The sequence below is a fragment of the Panthera leo genome, chromosome C2, assembly GCF_018350215.1.
Source record: "Panthera leo isolate Ple1 chromosome C2, P.leo_Ple1_pat1.1, whole genome shotgun sequence".
Lineage (NCBI taxonomy): Eukaryota > Metazoa > Chordata > Mammalia > Carnivora > Felidae > Panthera > Panthera leo.
Window position 1 is genome coordinate 129,914,371 of NC_056687.1, and position 18,643 is coordinate 129,933,013.

The window sequence follows — 18,643 nt, forward strand, 5'->3', positions numbered from 1 at the left end:
AAAGCCACTTAAACTGATGTTATTGTAAACATCAGTATGCAAGTTGATATTCATAGCCATGATTTTGTTTACTAAAAAACACAGAAAGCTAAAGAAATTATCTTGGGGAAACAATATCTTGTGTCTGTCCAATAACATAAACTAACCTCTAGAGCTCACTTACAAATGCACTTTAGCCTGAGGAACTTATTTTTGTTACCATTCTTATTTAACACCACTTTGCTATGAACTAACTCCATTAACAGATTTCCATGTAACCTCAGTACCTAAAGATTTCAGTAGCATCAATACCATCATCTCCCATGCCCCTCAAAAAAAGAGCAAGAGAGGGAGAATGCTAACTTTTAATTCTCTTAAACAAACACAACACAAATAATATAGGAACAAGAAAGATTTATTTGCCCTAAACCCACTTACCTCAGAACTTTCAAACTCTTAGTTTAATATTGAGGATTGTTTCTGTAGTTTAAAACTAACTTCTGAATAAAGATTTAAAATTACTTTTCTTACCCAGAAAAAGTGCATGTTTCCCATAACAGGCTGAAAGGTAATTTTGTCAGCTTCAATGAAAACAGCCAATCAACATTCAAGTAAGTTTCAAATTTCCAAGCTGTTCTCACCTCTATTATTGCCTTCATAACCAATCCAGCTCCTTTGATAATTGCCATGGAAGGATGCTTTAACACGGGGAGAAAAAAGAATCACAGAATGAAAGAATTTCATTCCAACATGGCTAGCTGTTGCTTTTAAGGAGGATATACAATTTTATTCAAGGTATAAGTCATAAAATTAGTAAAGGATACATCTGAAAGTCAGATCACAGTTTGGTTAAAAATTTTAGGTATCCTTACAACATAGCTTTAAAGAAAATCAAAGCATCAGCAGGAAACAGCTGGTACTTATTTGAATAATTATACTTATTTGAATAAATATCAAATGTAATGATACACACTGACATTATACAAATTAATATGAAATAAAAATATAAGTATATAGAAACACATCACATATACGTAATACTGTAATATATGAAATAACAATGTTTTCAGCTCTTTATGAACAGCTCTACTAAAACTCATCCTATTATTTGGTAATTTATAAAGAAAAGGGTACTCTGGGCCTATCATAGAAAAAAATGCATTTCTCACTCCTGAGATGGAAAAGATGGGCAACAGGGTCAAAACAGTGGTCAAAAGCCATTGATAGAGCTCTACATGAAACACCAAGAAATCTGTAGAATTTAAATATCCTTAATAGGATAACATACTAGGCTGTGTTCGCTTATCAACATTATTACAGAAGCACACATCCATTATTTTAAAACCAAACTCTAAGTGGGTCTCTCTTAGAGTAGCTGTTAGCTGATAAAGAAGATAACAAACTCTCTCACCTGAAAGAGTTTGAAGAGGGTTCTTCCATTGGATGCTACCATCTCTAAGAGCATATCAAACTGCTGTCCTTCTGTTGTCTCACTATATGGAGCACAGAGGGCAAAAGTAAGGAAGTCCAAGAGTGAACTAATAACTAGGGCACCAGTCCCATGATCCTGAAACAAGTAACATATTACCATGACTTAGGGCAGAATTTCAAGCAAAACAGTAGTAACATGCTTCTGCTAGTCTATATGTTAAAAGTATTCCTCAACATGAGGTTTAAAGTTTGACTAAGGAGTATTTGTTTTACTAATGCAATAAATCCACTGCTTACCATATTTCAAAAGGAAAATAATTAAAATTTGGTCCAATTTCAAGAGAATAACCAAGACTCCTCAAACACGTATAATAAAGGTTAACATGTATAGAATTCATATAAAAAGTAATCTTTGACAAAACTTATAAAACCCTGAAAATTTGTTCCTTCGAAATGTTACAGACTGCCCATCTCCAAAACTGTTACCAGTGACTGAAGAGTAAGGATGTCACTAATTTTTAAGAGCAGCTTATTTCATAATGACATTATTAAAGAACAAAAAAACCCTGGAATATCACTGCAAAAATCTAAAGTCTTTGCAACTTACTCTTTTCAGATGAATGGATACAGTCCTAAAACAGAGTATTTTACTATTAGTGAGTGACCAAGCTGACCAAACTGTGTATGACCAACTGACCAAAGCTGGGAGCTCCAATTAAATAAAAACTGTCCAGGTCACCTGGGTGGCTGAATCAGTTAAGCGTACGACTCTTGATTTGGCTCAGGTCATGATCTCACGGTTCATGGGTTCAAGCCCCCTGCTTGGGGGCTCTCTCTCTCTCTCCCTCTCTGCCACTCCCATGCATGCACTCTCTCTCCCTCTCTCTCAAAATAAAAAAAATTAAAAAAAAAAAAAACTGTCCAAACTGCACTTCTGAAATACCTTTCAATAATGTATGGTATTTCTCATTAAGACAAATTTAATTACAACTTACCACATGGGAATTAAATTTCTCTAGTAAGTTTTCCAGAAACTTCTTTGAAGAGAGAAGAGAAGCTTTGTTCAGCTGTTCTTGCCTTAAGTCATAGTCATCATGCATGGGCTATTGATTAAAAACAGTGATAATTCATGAGCAACCCATATGCTGGCATCACACGGAAGTCATTTATAGAGAGTATTCATTAAATACTAAAAAAAATTAAAAACCATAGCCTTTAAGGTTGAAGGCAGAAAGGAAACTCGTGATAAGACAAACAGGCAAACGTGATGATTTCCCCCAGGGTCTGATGAGGCTTTGCAGATAATGAATCCGAGTATCTGTAGCGAGTACTATATAAGGCACACTCTCAAAAGTCCAGGTCTCCTCCTTAAAGGCATATGACATCCATTTCTTCTCCCCCAATTTTATAATTTAAATTTGAAATGGTAAAACTTAGCATTTATTTACCTATATTTTTAAACAGCATTTAAAAGCAGGTACTAAACGAGCAGCAAATACTTCTTTGTCCCTTTGACTGGTGGAATAAAGGAGAATGGAAAACGGATTCTAACATGAAGGTTAGGAGTAAAGATCCAATCCTAACTTTGCTACTGACTACAGCTGACCTTAGGCAAGGTTAATTGCTATAACTCCAAGTTTCCCTTTCCTCAGTCATCAAGTAGGATTAATGGCACTCAGCTCACAGGACTACTATGAAGCTTAAATGAGATAATTCATGTAAGATACACAGCCAAAACCTAATATGTAATGAAAGCTCAAGGTGTTTCACACTACCACAGTTTATTTTCTAGGTATCCCACTAACTCTTTTAATGGAGTTACCCGGAGTAGTAAAGATAGTAAAATTCACTTTGAAGAATAAATGTAAGACTTTATGTAAGTGATTACTTAGGTTTATTCTATACCACTGAGCTTGCCTACAGCACTTTATATGAAACATAAAAGTCCCACTACTATATACAACATTGAAGTTAATCAGGAACTTCAAGTTACACTGAACAATTCATTGCTTCTCCTCCCAAAGAAACTGTCACCAAGTTAGACCTTTGCCCTCAGCCTTCAAATGTGCCTTCTTTAGCCCCAACCTACTCCATCTTATTTCTTACATATTTAGTCTGCCTCTAACCTTACCTCTAATGCAGTCTCCACATACCATCAATCAGCTTTCAGAGGTCCAAACCTAATGTTATACTCCGCTGCTGAAAAACCTTTCAGGTTGTTCCTTACTAAAGAATATAAATCTAGCTTCTTTGATATAAAAGGCTTTTGATAACTGTCTCTGCAATACATCTCTAACCTTAACTCCTAATCCCACATACCTCCATACATGCTTTATGACCCAGCCATTTCAATTATGTGCTTCATCCTAAACATGCCTTTGTATATGCTATCCCGTTTCTCAGGAAAGCCGCTCACAGAGGGAAAATACCTGTCTATCCTTTAAGATTGAGTTCAAGTGTAACACCTTCCAGAAAGATTGGCCTAGAATCTTTTATCTTTTCCTCACCACAAAACCAAAACTGAGTGCTGCTTTTTAGGGATCAGGTAACCTCTACTACTTTAGACTATACATACAAGCCTACCTTACTAGACTGTTAGCCATTTCAAGAAAGGAAGGAATTCTATTTCTAGTAGATAGCACAGTGCCAGTTTATAAGATACGCTAAAAAAAAAAAACACAAAAAAACAAACACACACACACACACACACACACACACACACACACAAAACCCACAAAAAAAAAAATCACATTTATTTGAATAAATAAATGGCTATGAGAACAATCCAGGAAATCTAGGTTTGTGGAAATTTAAACCATCAATCAACTTAAGAAAAACCAGTAAAATGACATTAAGTAGATGGATTTTAAAAAATACTACTTACACACATGAGGGCACAGAGCATATCAACAGCTGCATGGATTACTCCATTGTTGCTCCTCTTGAGTGCTTTTACTACCTTCACTCCTAGACGTTCCCGAAACCTTGTGGAACAACAACAACAACAAAAAACCCCCAAGCATATAACAGCAGTATCAGAGCATTACTTTATCATTAAAATGTGACATAATAAGTCTTTGTAAGTTTCTATTGCATTCAGCAAGTACATATTTTATTTTGAGAGAGAAAGAGAGACAGTGGGGAAGGGGCAGGGAGAGTATCCCAAGCAGGCTCCGTGATGTTAGCACAGAGCCTGATGCAGGGATTGATCCCACTAACCATGAAATCATGACCTGAGCCAAGCTCAAGAGTCAGATGCTCAACCAACTGAGCCACCCAGGCACCCCAGCAAGTATATATTTATTTTTTTAAGTTTATTTATTTATTTTGAGAGAGAGTGTGAGCGGGGGAGGGGCAGAGAGAGAGGGAGAGAGAGAATCTCAAGTAGGCTCTGCACTGTCAGCACATAGTCCGATGCAGGGCTTAAACTCACAAACCACCAGATCAAGACCTGAGCCTAAATCAAGAGTTGGATGCTTAACCAGCTAAACCACCCCGGTGCCCTAAGTACTTATTTTAAATTCCACTTCCAGAACACATCCACTCCCATAAGTTTTGTTCTTTGCGGGGGGAAGATTTTTTGTTTTAACTAATTAAAACTAAAATGGATTTCACTTCCTGTTCAAATTCACTAAAATAAGAGTCAGTAATATTACAGGTATGTATGAGAACAATATCCACCCCCTTTAGTACCACTGCCCTTTCCTTTTTAATTTCTCATGATTAAAAACTACCATATCATCATATGAAAAAGTTTCAGGTTTAGACAGATATAAAGACACAAACTTGATCATTTGCTATTTTGACTTGTTCGTATACTCTATAAGAAGTTCAAAGCAACTTACTTTGGAAGCTGAGTGAAGGCCAGAAAACCAGCTTTGGAAGCTACAAGCCTCCTCACAGCCTGGAACTGACTCTCAAGTTCTGCATTTGAAGCAACAACATCTCCCTCTTGAGACAATAATGCTGTTATGGCATTATTGATCAGTTTTTCTTTGTTTTCTGAGAAGAGACCCTAGGTAAAGGAAGAATGTTTCAAAAAAGTTTCCATACCAAAAGTTAGTGACTATGAACAAATTAAAATACAATTCATCTTACATCCTGTGTTACTGCATGCAGAACTCCACTATATGAAATATTAGCGTTGAACCTGAATACAGCATCTGCAAAGTTGCCATCTGTAAGATGAAAAGGTTCAAAAAGATTTAGAGGTATGCATTCTTAACTTTTCAATTATTAAGCAGATGGACGGAAATGCAATTACACTTAAATCAATACTTACTCGGAGGTGTGGCCAAAAATCTGAGATGAAGGCTCTCTACTTCCTCATCGACAGGCATGCTGAGTAACCCCCATCGCTGACCTTTATGAGTTGGTGTCATTTTTACACAAACATCTCTGTTACCAGAGGCTCTTACTCCATCCAACAAACTTGCTAATAAGGAATCTCTAAGCAAGGTAAAAAATAAAAAGATTTTAGGACTGATAATTAAAGGGAATTTTGACTCAGAACGCAGCACAGGCCCTTCAGCAGGTAACCTGTTCAGGGAGGGCACTCAAGTAGAAGAAGAAGCACGAAAGAAATGGGGCTTTACGAAAGAGCCTGGAGTGCCAGTGCTAGCTCTGCACTTTGCGGTCACATACCTTGTACAAGTTACTAAAGCGCTGTAAATGTAACATTTTTGTTCTAAGATTTTTAAAAACAGTTTCACTAAGATACAACTTACAAATCAAAAATTCACACAATTAAAATGTACAGTTTAAGAATTCTTAGTAAAGGGCACCTGGGTGGCTCAGTCGTTAAGTACCTGACTTTGGCTCAGGTCATGATCTCACAGTTCATGAGTTCAAGACCCGCATCAGGTGAGCTCAAGCCCCATTCTAAGTGAGTAAAGCCCCCCTTTGGGTAAAACAGGAGTCCTGCTTTGAGTAAAACACAAGCCCCTGTGGGACTCTCTCTCTCTGCCCCTTGCTCACTTGTGCCCTTTCTCTCTAAATAAATAAATAAATAAATAAATAAATAAATAAATAAATAAAATCTTAGCAAGTTTTTTCAATTGTGCAACTATCCATCTGTGGCATACTTCCATCACCCCAAAAAGTTTTCATGTACCCATCTGCAAAAGACTCCTCAGCATCCAGGCAACTCCTTATTTTCTATCTCTGTAGTTTTGACTTTTCAAATAACTTCATCAAGAGAATGAAAAGGAAAGCTACAGGCTGGGAAAAAATATTTATAAAAGCCCTATCTGATAAAGGTCCATTATCCAAAATATACAAAGACCTCTTAAAAGTCAACAAGACAAAGAACTCAATTAAAAAATGATCCGAAGTCCTTAACAGACATGTACCCCACCAAAAACAATACACAGATGGCAAATAATCATATGAAAAGATACTCAACACATATGTCATCAGGGAAATGCAAACTGAAACAGCGAGATACCACCAGGCACTTACTAGAATGGCCAAAACTGAACACTGACAATACCAAATGCTGGTGAGGATATGGAGCAACAGGAACTCTCATTCACTGCTGACTGGAATATAAAATTCACAGCCACTTTTGAAAGACAGTTTGGCAGTTTCTTACAAAACTCAACATCCTCTTACCCTATGATGCAGTGATCATACTCCTTAGTATTTACACAAAGGATGAAAACTTACGTCCACACAAAACCAGCACTCGGATTTTTACAACAGCTTTAATGGAAGCAACAAGAGGTCCTTCAGTAAGCAAATGGATAAATAAACCATGGTATGTCCAGACAATGGATTATTAAGTGTTAAAAAGAAATGAGCTATCCAGGAATGAAAAGACATGGAGAAAATGAAAGAAGCCAATCTGAAAAGGCTACATACTGTACAATTCCAACTATGACACTATAGAAAAAGCAAAACTTTGGAGACAGTAAAACGATGAGTGGCTGTCAAGATTTAGGAGGGAGGGAGAGATGAAATTAGTGGAGCATTAGGATTTCCTCATCCAAAGTATTTTTACTGCTAGAGAGGATCTGTGGACATTTTTAGGGTGGTGAAAAGTCTGTATGATACTATAATAGTACATAAATGTCATTATACATTTGTTCCAATTATACAATTGTAGGTTAGTCAATTTTAACGTATGTATCATTCTGGTAGGGGATGCTGGTAATGGGGGAGGCTCTGCCAGGAAGTATATGAGAAATCTCTGTACCTTCTGCTCAATTTTGCTATAAACCTCAAAGTGCTCTAAAAAATAGTCTCTTAAAAATGCAAATAAACAGAATAATATGTAGTGTTATGTGTCTTGCTCATTTTACATAAATTTTTAAGGTTCAGTCCTTTCTATTGATGAATAGTTTTCCACCATGTAGATACTCAACATGTTTGCCTATTCATTCACCAGGTAATATATATATCAATTGCTTCTAGTCTTGGCTATTAGGAGTAATGTTATCATAAACATTCAGATACAAGTTTTTATGCAGTCATATGTTTTCATTTCTCTTGAGGTAGACACCTAAGAATAGAATCATTGGGTCATATGATAACTTTATGTTTAAGAAATTGCCAAACTATTTTTCAAAAGTTTAGGACTTTATGTTCTCCCACCAGCAATGTAGGAGAATCCACATGCTTGCCGACAATCAGCATTGCCAGTTTTTTCGATATTACCCATTTTACTGTATACGTAGTGGTTTTACTTTTCCTTAATGAATCATGGTCTTTTTATGTGTTTATTTACCATTCACATATTTTCCCTGGTGAGAGGTCTATCTGAATATTTTGCCTACTTATTTTTTGGGTTTTTAATTTTTTTACTATTGAGTTAAGAGTTCTTTATATATTCTAAAAGCAAGTCTTTTGCTACCTATATGTTTTCCAAATATTTTCTCGCTGTCTGTGGCTTGCTTGTCCTTTTCTTAATGGGGTCAAAGTTTTAAATTTTAACAAAGTCTAATTAATCAGACTTTCATGAATTATGTATTTGGAACTATATCTAAAAACCTTTTCCTAGAGCACCTGGATGGTTCAGTTGGTTAAGCGTCCGACTCTTGGTTTCAGCTCAGGTCATGATCTCATGATTTATAAGACTGAGACCTGTATTGGGCTCTGTGCTGACAGCATGGAGCCTGGTTGGGATTTTCTCTCTCGTCTCTCTGTGCCCCTCCCCCATTTGCATGCACTTGCACTTACGCCCTCTCACTCTCAAAATAAACATTTAGAAAGAACAGAAAGAAAGAAACCTTGTCCTAATCCAAAGTCACAAACTGTTTTACTTTTTGCATATAAACTTTATTGGGAATAATGGCATCTTCTTCCTAGGGATCAGGATCAAACAATGTATGTACATAAAGCACATGACAAACTGTAAATGTTGAGATCCCTTCCCTGATTAGAACATGTGCAGTTTTTTTTCCCCCCCAGAAGTTCTTTTCCTTGAATTCAGGACAGGAAAAAATACCACCTTTTTGCTTAAAATGTCATTTTTGTTGAACTTAGATCAAAAGCTTTCCAAGGTAAGAAAGAGTTACTGGTCATACTACAGGAAGTGACAGGACTTCAATAAGGCTGCATTCTGAACAGTGGCAAAATGTGCCAGAACCATTTCAACTATGCTTTAAAAACAGATTCAGTCTCAACCTTTTTAAACAGCACAAAAGAACTGCCTGGAATGTAAAAGCTGCCAATACCATGACAATGGCTTAGTATATGAAGAGAGTTCTAGTCATTCACACTAGGATAGCATTCAAATTCTTTACCTCACAGGAGTTGATGAGCTATAGCATCTCACAGCTTTTCACATCAACAGCCAAGTCACAGTGATATAAAAATAATCAGGCTCATTCCACTGGAAAATTAGTAACTAGACTAATGATACTAACTTACAAAAACCTAACTTAAAAGTGTATCTAAAGTAACTTGCTGCTGTTATTCAAACAAGTTAACAATGAAAAGTGAAAGGTGCTATTTTAAAATGCTTTATTTAAAAGCATAAGTTACAGAAATACACCTTATTTTCATCATTTCATTTAAAATCAAATCACCATTTTTATTTTTTAGAAATTTGAAAACGGGATCTTTATTTTTTTTAACATTTATTCATTTTTGAGAGATGAAGAGAGACAGAGAATGAGTGGGGGAGGAGCAGAGAGGGAGGCACAGAATCTGAAACAGGCTCCAGGCTCTGAGCTGTCAGCACAGAGCCCGACGTGGGGCTTGAACTCACGAACCATGAGATCATGACCTGAGCCGAAGTCGGACACTTAACCGACTGAGCCACCCAGGCACCCCAGTGAATGGTCATTTTATTTTTTATTTTTATTATTATTTTTTCAACATATGAAGTTTATTGTCAAATTGGTTTCCATACAACACCCAGTGCTCATCCCAAAAGGTGCCCTCCTCAATACCCATCACCCACCCTCCCCTCCCTCCCATCCCCCATCAACCCTCAGTTTGTTCTCAGTTTTTAAGAGTCTCCTATGCTTTGGCTTTCTCCCACTCTAACCTCTTTTTTTTTTTTTTTTTTTTTCCCCTTCCCCTCCCCCATGGGTTTCTGTTAAGTTTCTCAGGCTCCACATAAGAGTGAAAACATATGGTATCTGTCTTTCTCTGTATGGCTTATTTCACTTAGCATCACAACTCTCCAGTTCCATCCATGTTGCTACAAAGGGCCATATTTCATTCTTTCTCATTGCCATGTAGTACTCCATTGTGTATATAAACCACAATTTCTTTATCGTGAATGGTCATTTTAAATCTGCAACAAAATAATGCTGCCTTTCCTAAGTTATAGGATTTTAAAGATCTAGATCATAACTTTGTTTTTCCTCTTTGATGGAATATTTTGCCTTGCACATACTAGGATATTAAAAGCTGGATGAATTAAAAAAAAAAATACCTCTCTGTTGAAGAATATTTCCGTATTTGCCCTTTTATAAATTCAATGGTAAAAAGTTGTGGATTTTCTGAATCACAAACCAATGCAAATACCTAGTGAAAACAAAAAACAAGTTCAACAAATGGTATTTAGTTTTATGACATTTCCTTAGAACTACAGACTACCCTTTTAGCTTACAAAAGTCAGTATTTAAAAATTGTTTACAGGATCAGAATTTAAGAGCTGCTTAAAAGTCTCAAATTGTCATACCATTACTGAATAAAAAGTTTCATTCGTTGTATACTTGGAAAACAAATTTTCTAACAATCACTGTTCTAAGTACAATAAATATAATAATGTGAAGAATTAAATAGATTCTCCGTATTTTCCATTTGTTGGGCATGAAAAATTACTAAAATAGAATATTATCCTATATTATCAACAGGAAGAAACCTCATTAAAGCTAATAATGTCAAACTTACTTCTCCTAAAGGCTTCAAAGTTGCAATATTGTATGTTGCTGGATCACGTTCTACTAAACATGTTTCTGTAAGCGCTAGAACTCGTTTTACAGGCTCCTTTAAACAAAATTTAAACATATTAAAAAGTTATTAAAAAAATGTCAAAATCAGATGAACAAATTATCATTTTTAATATAGAGTCTTACCGAATGTCTAGGTGATATTTTTTGGACTATGAACTCTGCTAACGATGTGATGGATTCATCAGTGCTGTATTTTCCAAAGCGAAGATTCAAATACTGCTCAAATTCTAAAGGTTCTTTTCTGATGCGCAATGAAATACCTATGTAGTTGCCAGCATGATCTATTGCACTTTTGATAATTTCTTCTCTTTGCTCTGAAGCAAATAAATGCTGCACAGATTTTAAAATTTGAAAAGTCAGGATTGAAACAACTAAAATGTGACCATTTTGAATCAATTCACAAGAAAGAGACTGAAGTAGCAATTCTAAAGAAAAAAAAAGGTAGTGGATCTTATCAAAGGTAAATAAGCAGTGCGTTATATTTGAACCACTAAATTAAAATAGCAAAGTCTGGGATATAGAACCTTGCAAATAACTAACTGAATGGAAATTATTTCATAACTTCTCAGGGTCTGGTTCCCATCATCATGTGGAAAACAGAATGCTGGGGCTTCCCAAAGTGGTCCCAGGGACCCCAGCCAAGTCCAGTAGGGGTAGTGGGTACTACGTGGGTAGGATTCCCAGTTTCAACGAAAGTAGCTCTGATTTAATGTTTTTATATAGTGGGCTTTCTCGCAAGATCACCTTGAGGAATGTTTATGTTTACAAGTCATTGGCTGACGGATATTACAAATCAACCTCCAAGAGTGTACTTTACAAAGGTAAGGATAAGGTACTGCTATCTGCATTTGAGTCCTGGAAGCCAAAAATGCTAAATGGGCTGCAAAGGACAGGGCAGGAGAGTGCCATGCAATAATAAGAACTGTCCTGTCCATATGCCAATAACTCCCCTGCTGAGTAACAGATTGAGATCACGTTTTAAAACCTGATTTTAGGGGCGCCTGGTTGGCTCAGTCGGTTGAGTGGGCAACTCTTGATCTCGGGGTTGTGAGTTCAAGTCCCACACTGGGTGCAGAGATTATTTAAAATAAACAAACAAATAAAATCTTAAACCCTGATTTTATTCCCAGCTGCTTATAACAGTTACTATATACGCAGAAGGTACCAGATAAAGGTTTGCTAAATGAATCTGTCACGGTATCATATTTGCAGTGAATTAACTCATTTTAGCTAGCGTCTTTTAAAAAGCACAGTATGCTTAGAAAATGGATGATTAAAATTAAAACTACTTGATGCCATGAAAGCAATAAAAACTGTTGGTAACTGAGGAGTATCAGATAATTCTCATCCTTAATGTTTACCTCACGCACTGTAAGGCTTAGTTGAATTACTGTGATATAGTTGTCCCGTTAAGGTCTGCAAGGCTACACTCCTGTAATTAGGTATGGTTTCCACCAAGGGGTTAATCATTACAAATTTCCACTGTCCATGGAAGAGATAAGCCTTTGGATGGCACTTCAACAACAGGCTTTAGGCTGCTCTAGGGTGGGGAAGGAACCTAATTTTCTCTTTGGGCCTAGATCTTTTGGGTCTAGACTCAAAGGTAACAAAATGTCTAGATATGTGTTCCTAGATGAAGGACACCAGAATTGTACCCATCACCCAGGCAAAGGTGAAATCCAAGATGGAAAAAGGCCTCTAACTCTGAAGAGCTGACATATTTTGTAAATCAAATAGTTCAGCACCCCTCCCCCATCATCATTCCCTTCTGCTACCCTATCCTCTTGTGTTATCGAAAAGTTCCAGGCTTACCCTGGCTCTACTACCAAGAGAAGGATAATTTATCCATAGAACACTAAATCATAAAGTAGCTGTTCCCAGGCCACTAAGATATCTACAGAAATTTAAATTCTCAAGAGAAAGGAAACTTGAGAGTAAGCTCAACTGAGCCTTTCCTTGTGGAAACTCTCCAGTGCTCATCTTGAAGAGGTGAGATTTCATTAAGGAAGGCAAAATGTTTCTTATAAAAAAAGATGGTCATCATTTAGAGTTCAGCTTCTATTACCAATTAACAAACGGTCTGAGCATCTTAAGTGGCTTTTGCTATACCTCACAATTCACATATAATTCAAAATTTCAAGACAAAAACATGCAATGAACTCCAAATTTGAAGTTTCAATGAATACTCAGATTTCAGATTACAAACAGCTGGGGAAAGGAGTAAAGACTATAAAAATAAAAGATCTTAAATTACTTTTTCAAAGAAAGCTTAGATTCTTTCAGTTAAGACACTGATATAATGAAAATAACAACTGTAACCCCCATTTACTGAATACTAAGACAAATATTATGCTAAGCATTTCACATAAATTATCTCACAGAACCCTAAAAACAAAAACCTATGACATACATATTACTCTTGTCACTTTAGAGAGCTCCACGTTGAGATTCAAGCTCAGGTCTCTTTGATAACAAAGCACGTACTCTTTAATACCATACTTCCTTCCACAAGACACATGTGAAATGTGAAATAGAAGTGTAAAAAAACCCTGCTTTCCTTCAAATGGTTATGTCTCTTTTTAAATGACTTTTTAAAAATACTACTTACCAATCTACTAAATCCTCCATACAGTATACAAAATCCCCCTTGATAATCGGAGAGATCTACAAAGCCTTCAATATTTCTATAGTCATAGGAACAGAGGACTTTGTTGGTTGCAGGATTAATTTGGTCAAAGCCTCCAGGAGTGACTTCTAAAACAACAGGTTTTCTTGTATCACTCCAGTGGTGCTTATAGCAGTTATACCTCTAGAGAGACAAACAGTTATTACTTTTAGGTTCATATTTAAAATTACCATAAAATAAAATCACATTTAATCTATCAGTCACTGCCAAAACAACCAGAAATCCAAATATTATAATTATTTACAGCTACTATCCAATCGGTTTTGTTTATTGAGAGTGAGAGCCAGTGTGTGAGCAGGAGTGGGGGAGGGGGCACTTAACCCCCTCACAATATTTTCACAATATTTTGTGAAACAATTTTAAGTCAGTCTTATGCAAATCTATTTTTTAAAAAAAGGAAATCCTAAAAGAATACTCTGAAATTTTTGCCGGGGAAAAAAGATTTCAACTTTTGTTGATGGATTCTTTTAATCCAACTTACATATGGAAAAAAGCTAAGTCACATTTTGGGGAAGTTACAGTATTCAATGTAAACAACCTGAGCTGGTTCAGTATACTAATACAGATTTTCTTCCTATACACACAAAAAATGCTGAAGCCTCAGTTTGACCTTACACTTTTCTATTCACACCAAAGGTATAAATCTGATCACATTAGTAAGTGAAATTCCATTTAGATAATGACATTTCTTTATAAAGTACCTACTATCAGAATGATTAGAGGGGTGCCTGGATGGGTCCGGAAGTTAAGTGTCCGACTCCTGATTTCAGCTCAAGCCATCTCAAGGTTTGAGAGATCAAGCCCTGAATTCCACTCTGCACTGACAGCAGGGATCCTGCTTAGGATTCTCTCCAACCCCCTCTCTCTCTCTGCCCCTCCCCCACTAGCATGCACATGTACTCTCTCTCTAAATAAACATTTTTTTAAAAAATTTAAAAAGTGATTAGAATGGTTAACATCCATTTACTACCCAGTTTTATTCTTAAAAAGAAAAAGGGCTTCAGTGAGGCTGCTAACCAAAATGATATGATACAAGAGAAAATAATTCAAAATAAAGACAAAATGAGGCAAGAGAAAATAAAAATAATCAAGTGTCAGATGTGAAATGAATCTCCCCTCACCCACCCACTTCTCTACCCGACAATACAAAGAGGAACACACAGTCAGTTACATGACTCTGAAGGTAAAAGTAAATTGGATGCTCAAGAATACAACTATTTCTCGGGTGCCTGGGTGGCTCAGTCAGCTAAGCATCTGACTTCGGCTCAGGTCACGGTCTCTCAGGTCATGAGTTCCAGCCCCGTGTCAGGCTCTGTGCTGACAGCTTGGAGCCTGGAACCTGCTTCAGATTCTGTCTCCCTACCTGCCCCTCCCCCACTCACACTCTCTCTCTCAAAAATAAATAAACATTAAAAAAAATTTAAAAAGAAAATAGTACAACTATTTCTAATACTGAAATGAGAGAAATTCTCTTGTAGGTGTTTAGAAAAGCGAGAAGGGCATTAATAAACACCTCTACAACACCCCAACACTGAACCTAGCAATGAGCCTCAGTTTGGCTCAGGATCATATGACATCAAGTCCCCTTAGCACTACTACTGATCGATGACATAATGCACATTATAGTTCCATAAAAGGAATTCTGCAGAACAAAGGGCCTGCATTAACCCAAGAATATGCTTAGCACCTTGACTCTGAACTAAAGGATGGAGCAGTGCCACTCCTCTCCAGAAGAAGGGAAGCCACGAAAATGGTGGTGCTTTTCCAAACTATGCTTGTTCATGTGCCCCAACCCACTCTGCAGGACAGTCTCTATTCCTCCCAGGTGATAATCAATGGCCATAATGAGATGGGCTGATGGAAACACATCATTATCCCTCAGAATTGCAGAGGCTGAGAGAGACTCAGAGACCTAATTTAGGTATATCTCAATTGAAGGCCTGAGTGTCAAATTCAATTTATGCAAGAGTGTTGAGCAGCAGAGAATCTGGGGGAGGAGAAGGTACCATTTATTCCTGATATAAAATTAAGTGGACTGTCTTTAGAGACACTGTTTCTACCTCAAAGTTCTGAAACATACTAAGTTGCTGAAGTTAACTGATATAAAGGGAAACTTAAAACAAAATCTAAAGTATGCTTTTGGAAGCAGCAGTTTTCCAAACAGATGAGGAATATGGAAAACTCAACTGCCAACATGAAAGAAATTGTAATTTATAGAAATGTGACTGTGGCTCATGAGGAACAAGAAACAAGCAGCTTGCCAACAGCCATTAATCTATTTTAAATGGCTCCTGAGCAGTCACTTGCTTGACTTGAGATCAGTGAAGCTTCTGGGATGCTAAAACTAGCAGAACATCCACAGAAAGAATGAGGGCTTAAAAGGCAGGGAGACGGTGCTGCCAGCTTCTCAGAATTCAATTCCTGCCTTTTACCAGAAGAGCCAGAGTTCTGAACAGTGCTATCAGTTGAGGCATTATTCTGCCCCCTTGCCCATTATAAAACCAATACCTTCTCATGGAAAGAAATTCAGTATTTCAAGGGAGTGAAAAAAAAGCATGGACTCCCATTTTCCCCCCTCAGAAGTCTCCAATTTAGTTTAAATGCCTTTGTAACATGATTACAGAATGCATGAGAAAGTTAGGAAGATTCTAATAAGCAACCGTGACTTCCCCAAAGCTGTCAGTGCACCATGCAAAGCCTTACTTGCAGCCAGATCCAGTGCAGGCACATATAATAAGACAGTTCTGATATACCCCAAACTTCTTAAAAACTTAATGCTTCTGAAATAGAAAAATCCTACACAAAACAACTGTTGCAGGTTCCAACAGGTATCATCCACAGTGTGTTGCTTACGATTGCTGTTTAGAATATTGAATAAAAAGTACCTGAGTGGTAACAGCACTGTTTTTATTGCTCCATAGTTCTGCCTGAAGACTTTTTTCCCTATCATAAGCATTAAGTCATAAATCTAATTCCTCATATCTGAGTTTCCTGTTAAACTACATTCATCTATCACATAGTGCCAGACAACATTTAATGATGATTCCTTTTTTCCCTTCAGCTTTGCCATAAAAGGAACACACAGACCACAGAAGCATTTCTATATAATAATGGGCAACATTAGAATAAAAATAGATATTAATAAATGCTAAATACTTGCCCTTCCTGTGATTTTTCCTTCTGAAAAATCAGTTCTAAATCTCTGAAAGAGAAAACATAATCACAACTTATGACAACAGACTGGTAAGGAAGATTTGCAGTTCAGTTCTTTCTATCCAAAACATGTAAAACCCCAACTTGATAACCTTGATATTAAAAAAATGTTACTGAAGATATAGTTTAAGGCTGTTCAATACAAAATGTGTGGAACTTCACTGAAAAACAAGATAGATTAAACACACGACTGCTTTGCTCTATATATGTGCTTAAAAAGACTAAACACTATCAAACATATCTGGATTTTCCAGACTTTCCATTAGAGAAAGTGAAAGTTTCACCGAATCAAGTTAACAGTCAATAAGAAAAAACAAACACTGTGGTCACAGAGACTCAAAACATTACTATCTGTACTGTAACATCACTGTTTAATTTAAAAAAAAAAAAAAAGAGGAGAAATTTAGCTTATTAACACGGAACTGTTCTTACCAATGCTTCTGTAAGAAGTTCTGTTCTGTGCTCTGTAGAAAATTTTAAAGTTTCTGACTTCTTTCCACTGCCTTTACGAAACGTGAGGTTGAATTCTGTTCCTTGTCCTTTCCCAACGGGACTGATGCTGCAAATGTCTCCATAAGGCCACTAACAAAAAGAAATTCTCTCAAATGATGCTATAATATGGTGAAATACAACACTGTTTTTCCTACTTTAATTTCACAATAACCGATTAAATTACAAAATAATACAGAGGTCTAGAAGGTGTCACATCTTATAGTAATTCTGTAACACAAATTCTTTTTGAGGTTTTCGGTTATCAGGGACAACAATTAAAAAATCCCATCTGTGTTCCAACTTTAATGATTACTGACATTAATCCAAAGCAATTAAAATACATACAAGTGAAAAGAAGTGAGGAATAAAATTTTATGATTACCTGCAGATCTGCTAAAACAACAAAAAGGAATCTGTAAAATATGCCTAATTTAGAATTAAAAATAAACTAGATTATAAATATGTTTACTTATCCATATTCAAGCTAGTCTTGCCTTTATAAACAGTAATCCTACTTCCATGACAAGTACTTTCCATTTACTGCACTGCAACTTCTGTATACCTTTATTACAATACTAATACCGCCTTTAGAACTATAATGAACTAATGTACCAATTTCACATAAAAGAGATGGCAATCAAAAGTAACATATCAAAAAGTTATACTCCTTAGAGCCTAGAAATAAACACATTCTTCACCACCCGCTTTTATTTATTTACTTTTGGTATGAGTACCAAGCATTATATAAGCATATCAATCTCCTTCAAAGTTGACTTTTCTAACCTAAAGTACAGATTTCAAGAAAGGGAAATCATGGGTCATATCCTGGCTTTTAAAATTCAAATGGAGTTCAAAACATGCCTAACAGCTTCTAACATGATTACCTGATTTGTTACTTCTAAGGTATTGGGATTATACGTAGTAATCGCATGGGTTCCAACTGAAAAGACACGCTTATACCTACAAAGAAAGACAAGTACTTAAATTTAGTCTTAAATAAAAGAAACATTTTATAATAAAATATGATACTAACACAAAAAGAATATTTCAATAAACATAAAAATTTAACAATTAATACTAACTAAATAGAGCTTAGTTTTATATTCCCACATTTTTTGATGTTCTAAAGTGTTATCGGGGAGGGTGGGTGCCGTCTGGATACTGTTCACAGGTTCTGCTTTGCTCTCCATGCATAAATTCGTAAACAGACATGAATGGGTAACAACTGAAAAGGGTACTGGGACAGTGGAATCAACAATTTTGTATGGGAAACTTAGGGAGATGTTTACTGTAGTCTGTCTGAAGCTGGGACAAAACTGAACAAGCAAGATGAAATGTGCAAAAGCTGCTAGAGCTCTATTCTCCTCTACCAGGAGAAATAACTGAAATTAATGAACTCTTGAAGAAAATCCAGAACTTGAACAAATTTTAT

General features: G+C 36.3%; 1 protein-coding gene across 2 annotated transcripts in view; it reads right to left on the reverse strand.

The window, feature by feature from the left end:
* Nucleotides 1–18,643, reverse strand: part of DNAJC13 (DnaJ heat shock protein family (Hsp40) member C13) — a 125,178-nt gene that overhangs the window by 71,867 nt on the left and 34,668 nt on the right. For both annotated transcript variants that reach the window (XM_042902981.1, XM_042902982.1), the window contains exons 3-16: nucleotides 18,096–18,171; nucleotides 17,152–17,301; nucleotides 16,667–16,708; nucleotides 13,429–13,629; nucleotides 10,944–11,150; nucleotides 10,759–10,854; nucleotides 10,298–10,389; nucleotides 5,693–5,859; nucleotides 5,509–5,588; nucleotides 5,256–5,425; nucleotides 4,295–4,394; nucleotides 2,406–2,513; nucleotides 1,391–1,546; nucleotides 621–677 (exon numbers count right to left, since the gene is read on the reverse strand). In XM_042902981.1, the coding sequence (XP_042758915.1) occupies nucleotides 621–677; nucleotides 1,391–1,546; nucleotides 2,406–2,513; nucleotides 4,295–4,394; nucleotides 5,256–5,425; nucleotides 5,509–5,588; nucleotides 5,693–5,859; nucleotides 10,298–10,389; nucleotides 10,759–10,854; nucleotides 10,944–11,150; nucleotides 13,429–13,629; nucleotides 16,667–16,708; nucleotides 17,152–17,301; nucleotides 18,096–18,171 (1,702 nt within the window). The remainder of the gene's footprint in view (nucleotides 1–620; nucleotides 678–1,390; nucleotides 1,547–2,405; nucleotides 2,514–4,294; nucleotides 4,395–5,255; nucleotides 5,426–5,508; nucleotides 5,589–5,692; nucleotides 5,860–10,297; nucleotides 10,390–10,758; nucleotides 10,855–10,943; nucleotides 11,151–13,428; nucleotides 13,630–16,666; nucleotides 16,709–17,151; nucleotides 17,302–18,095; nucleotides 18,172–18,643) is intronic.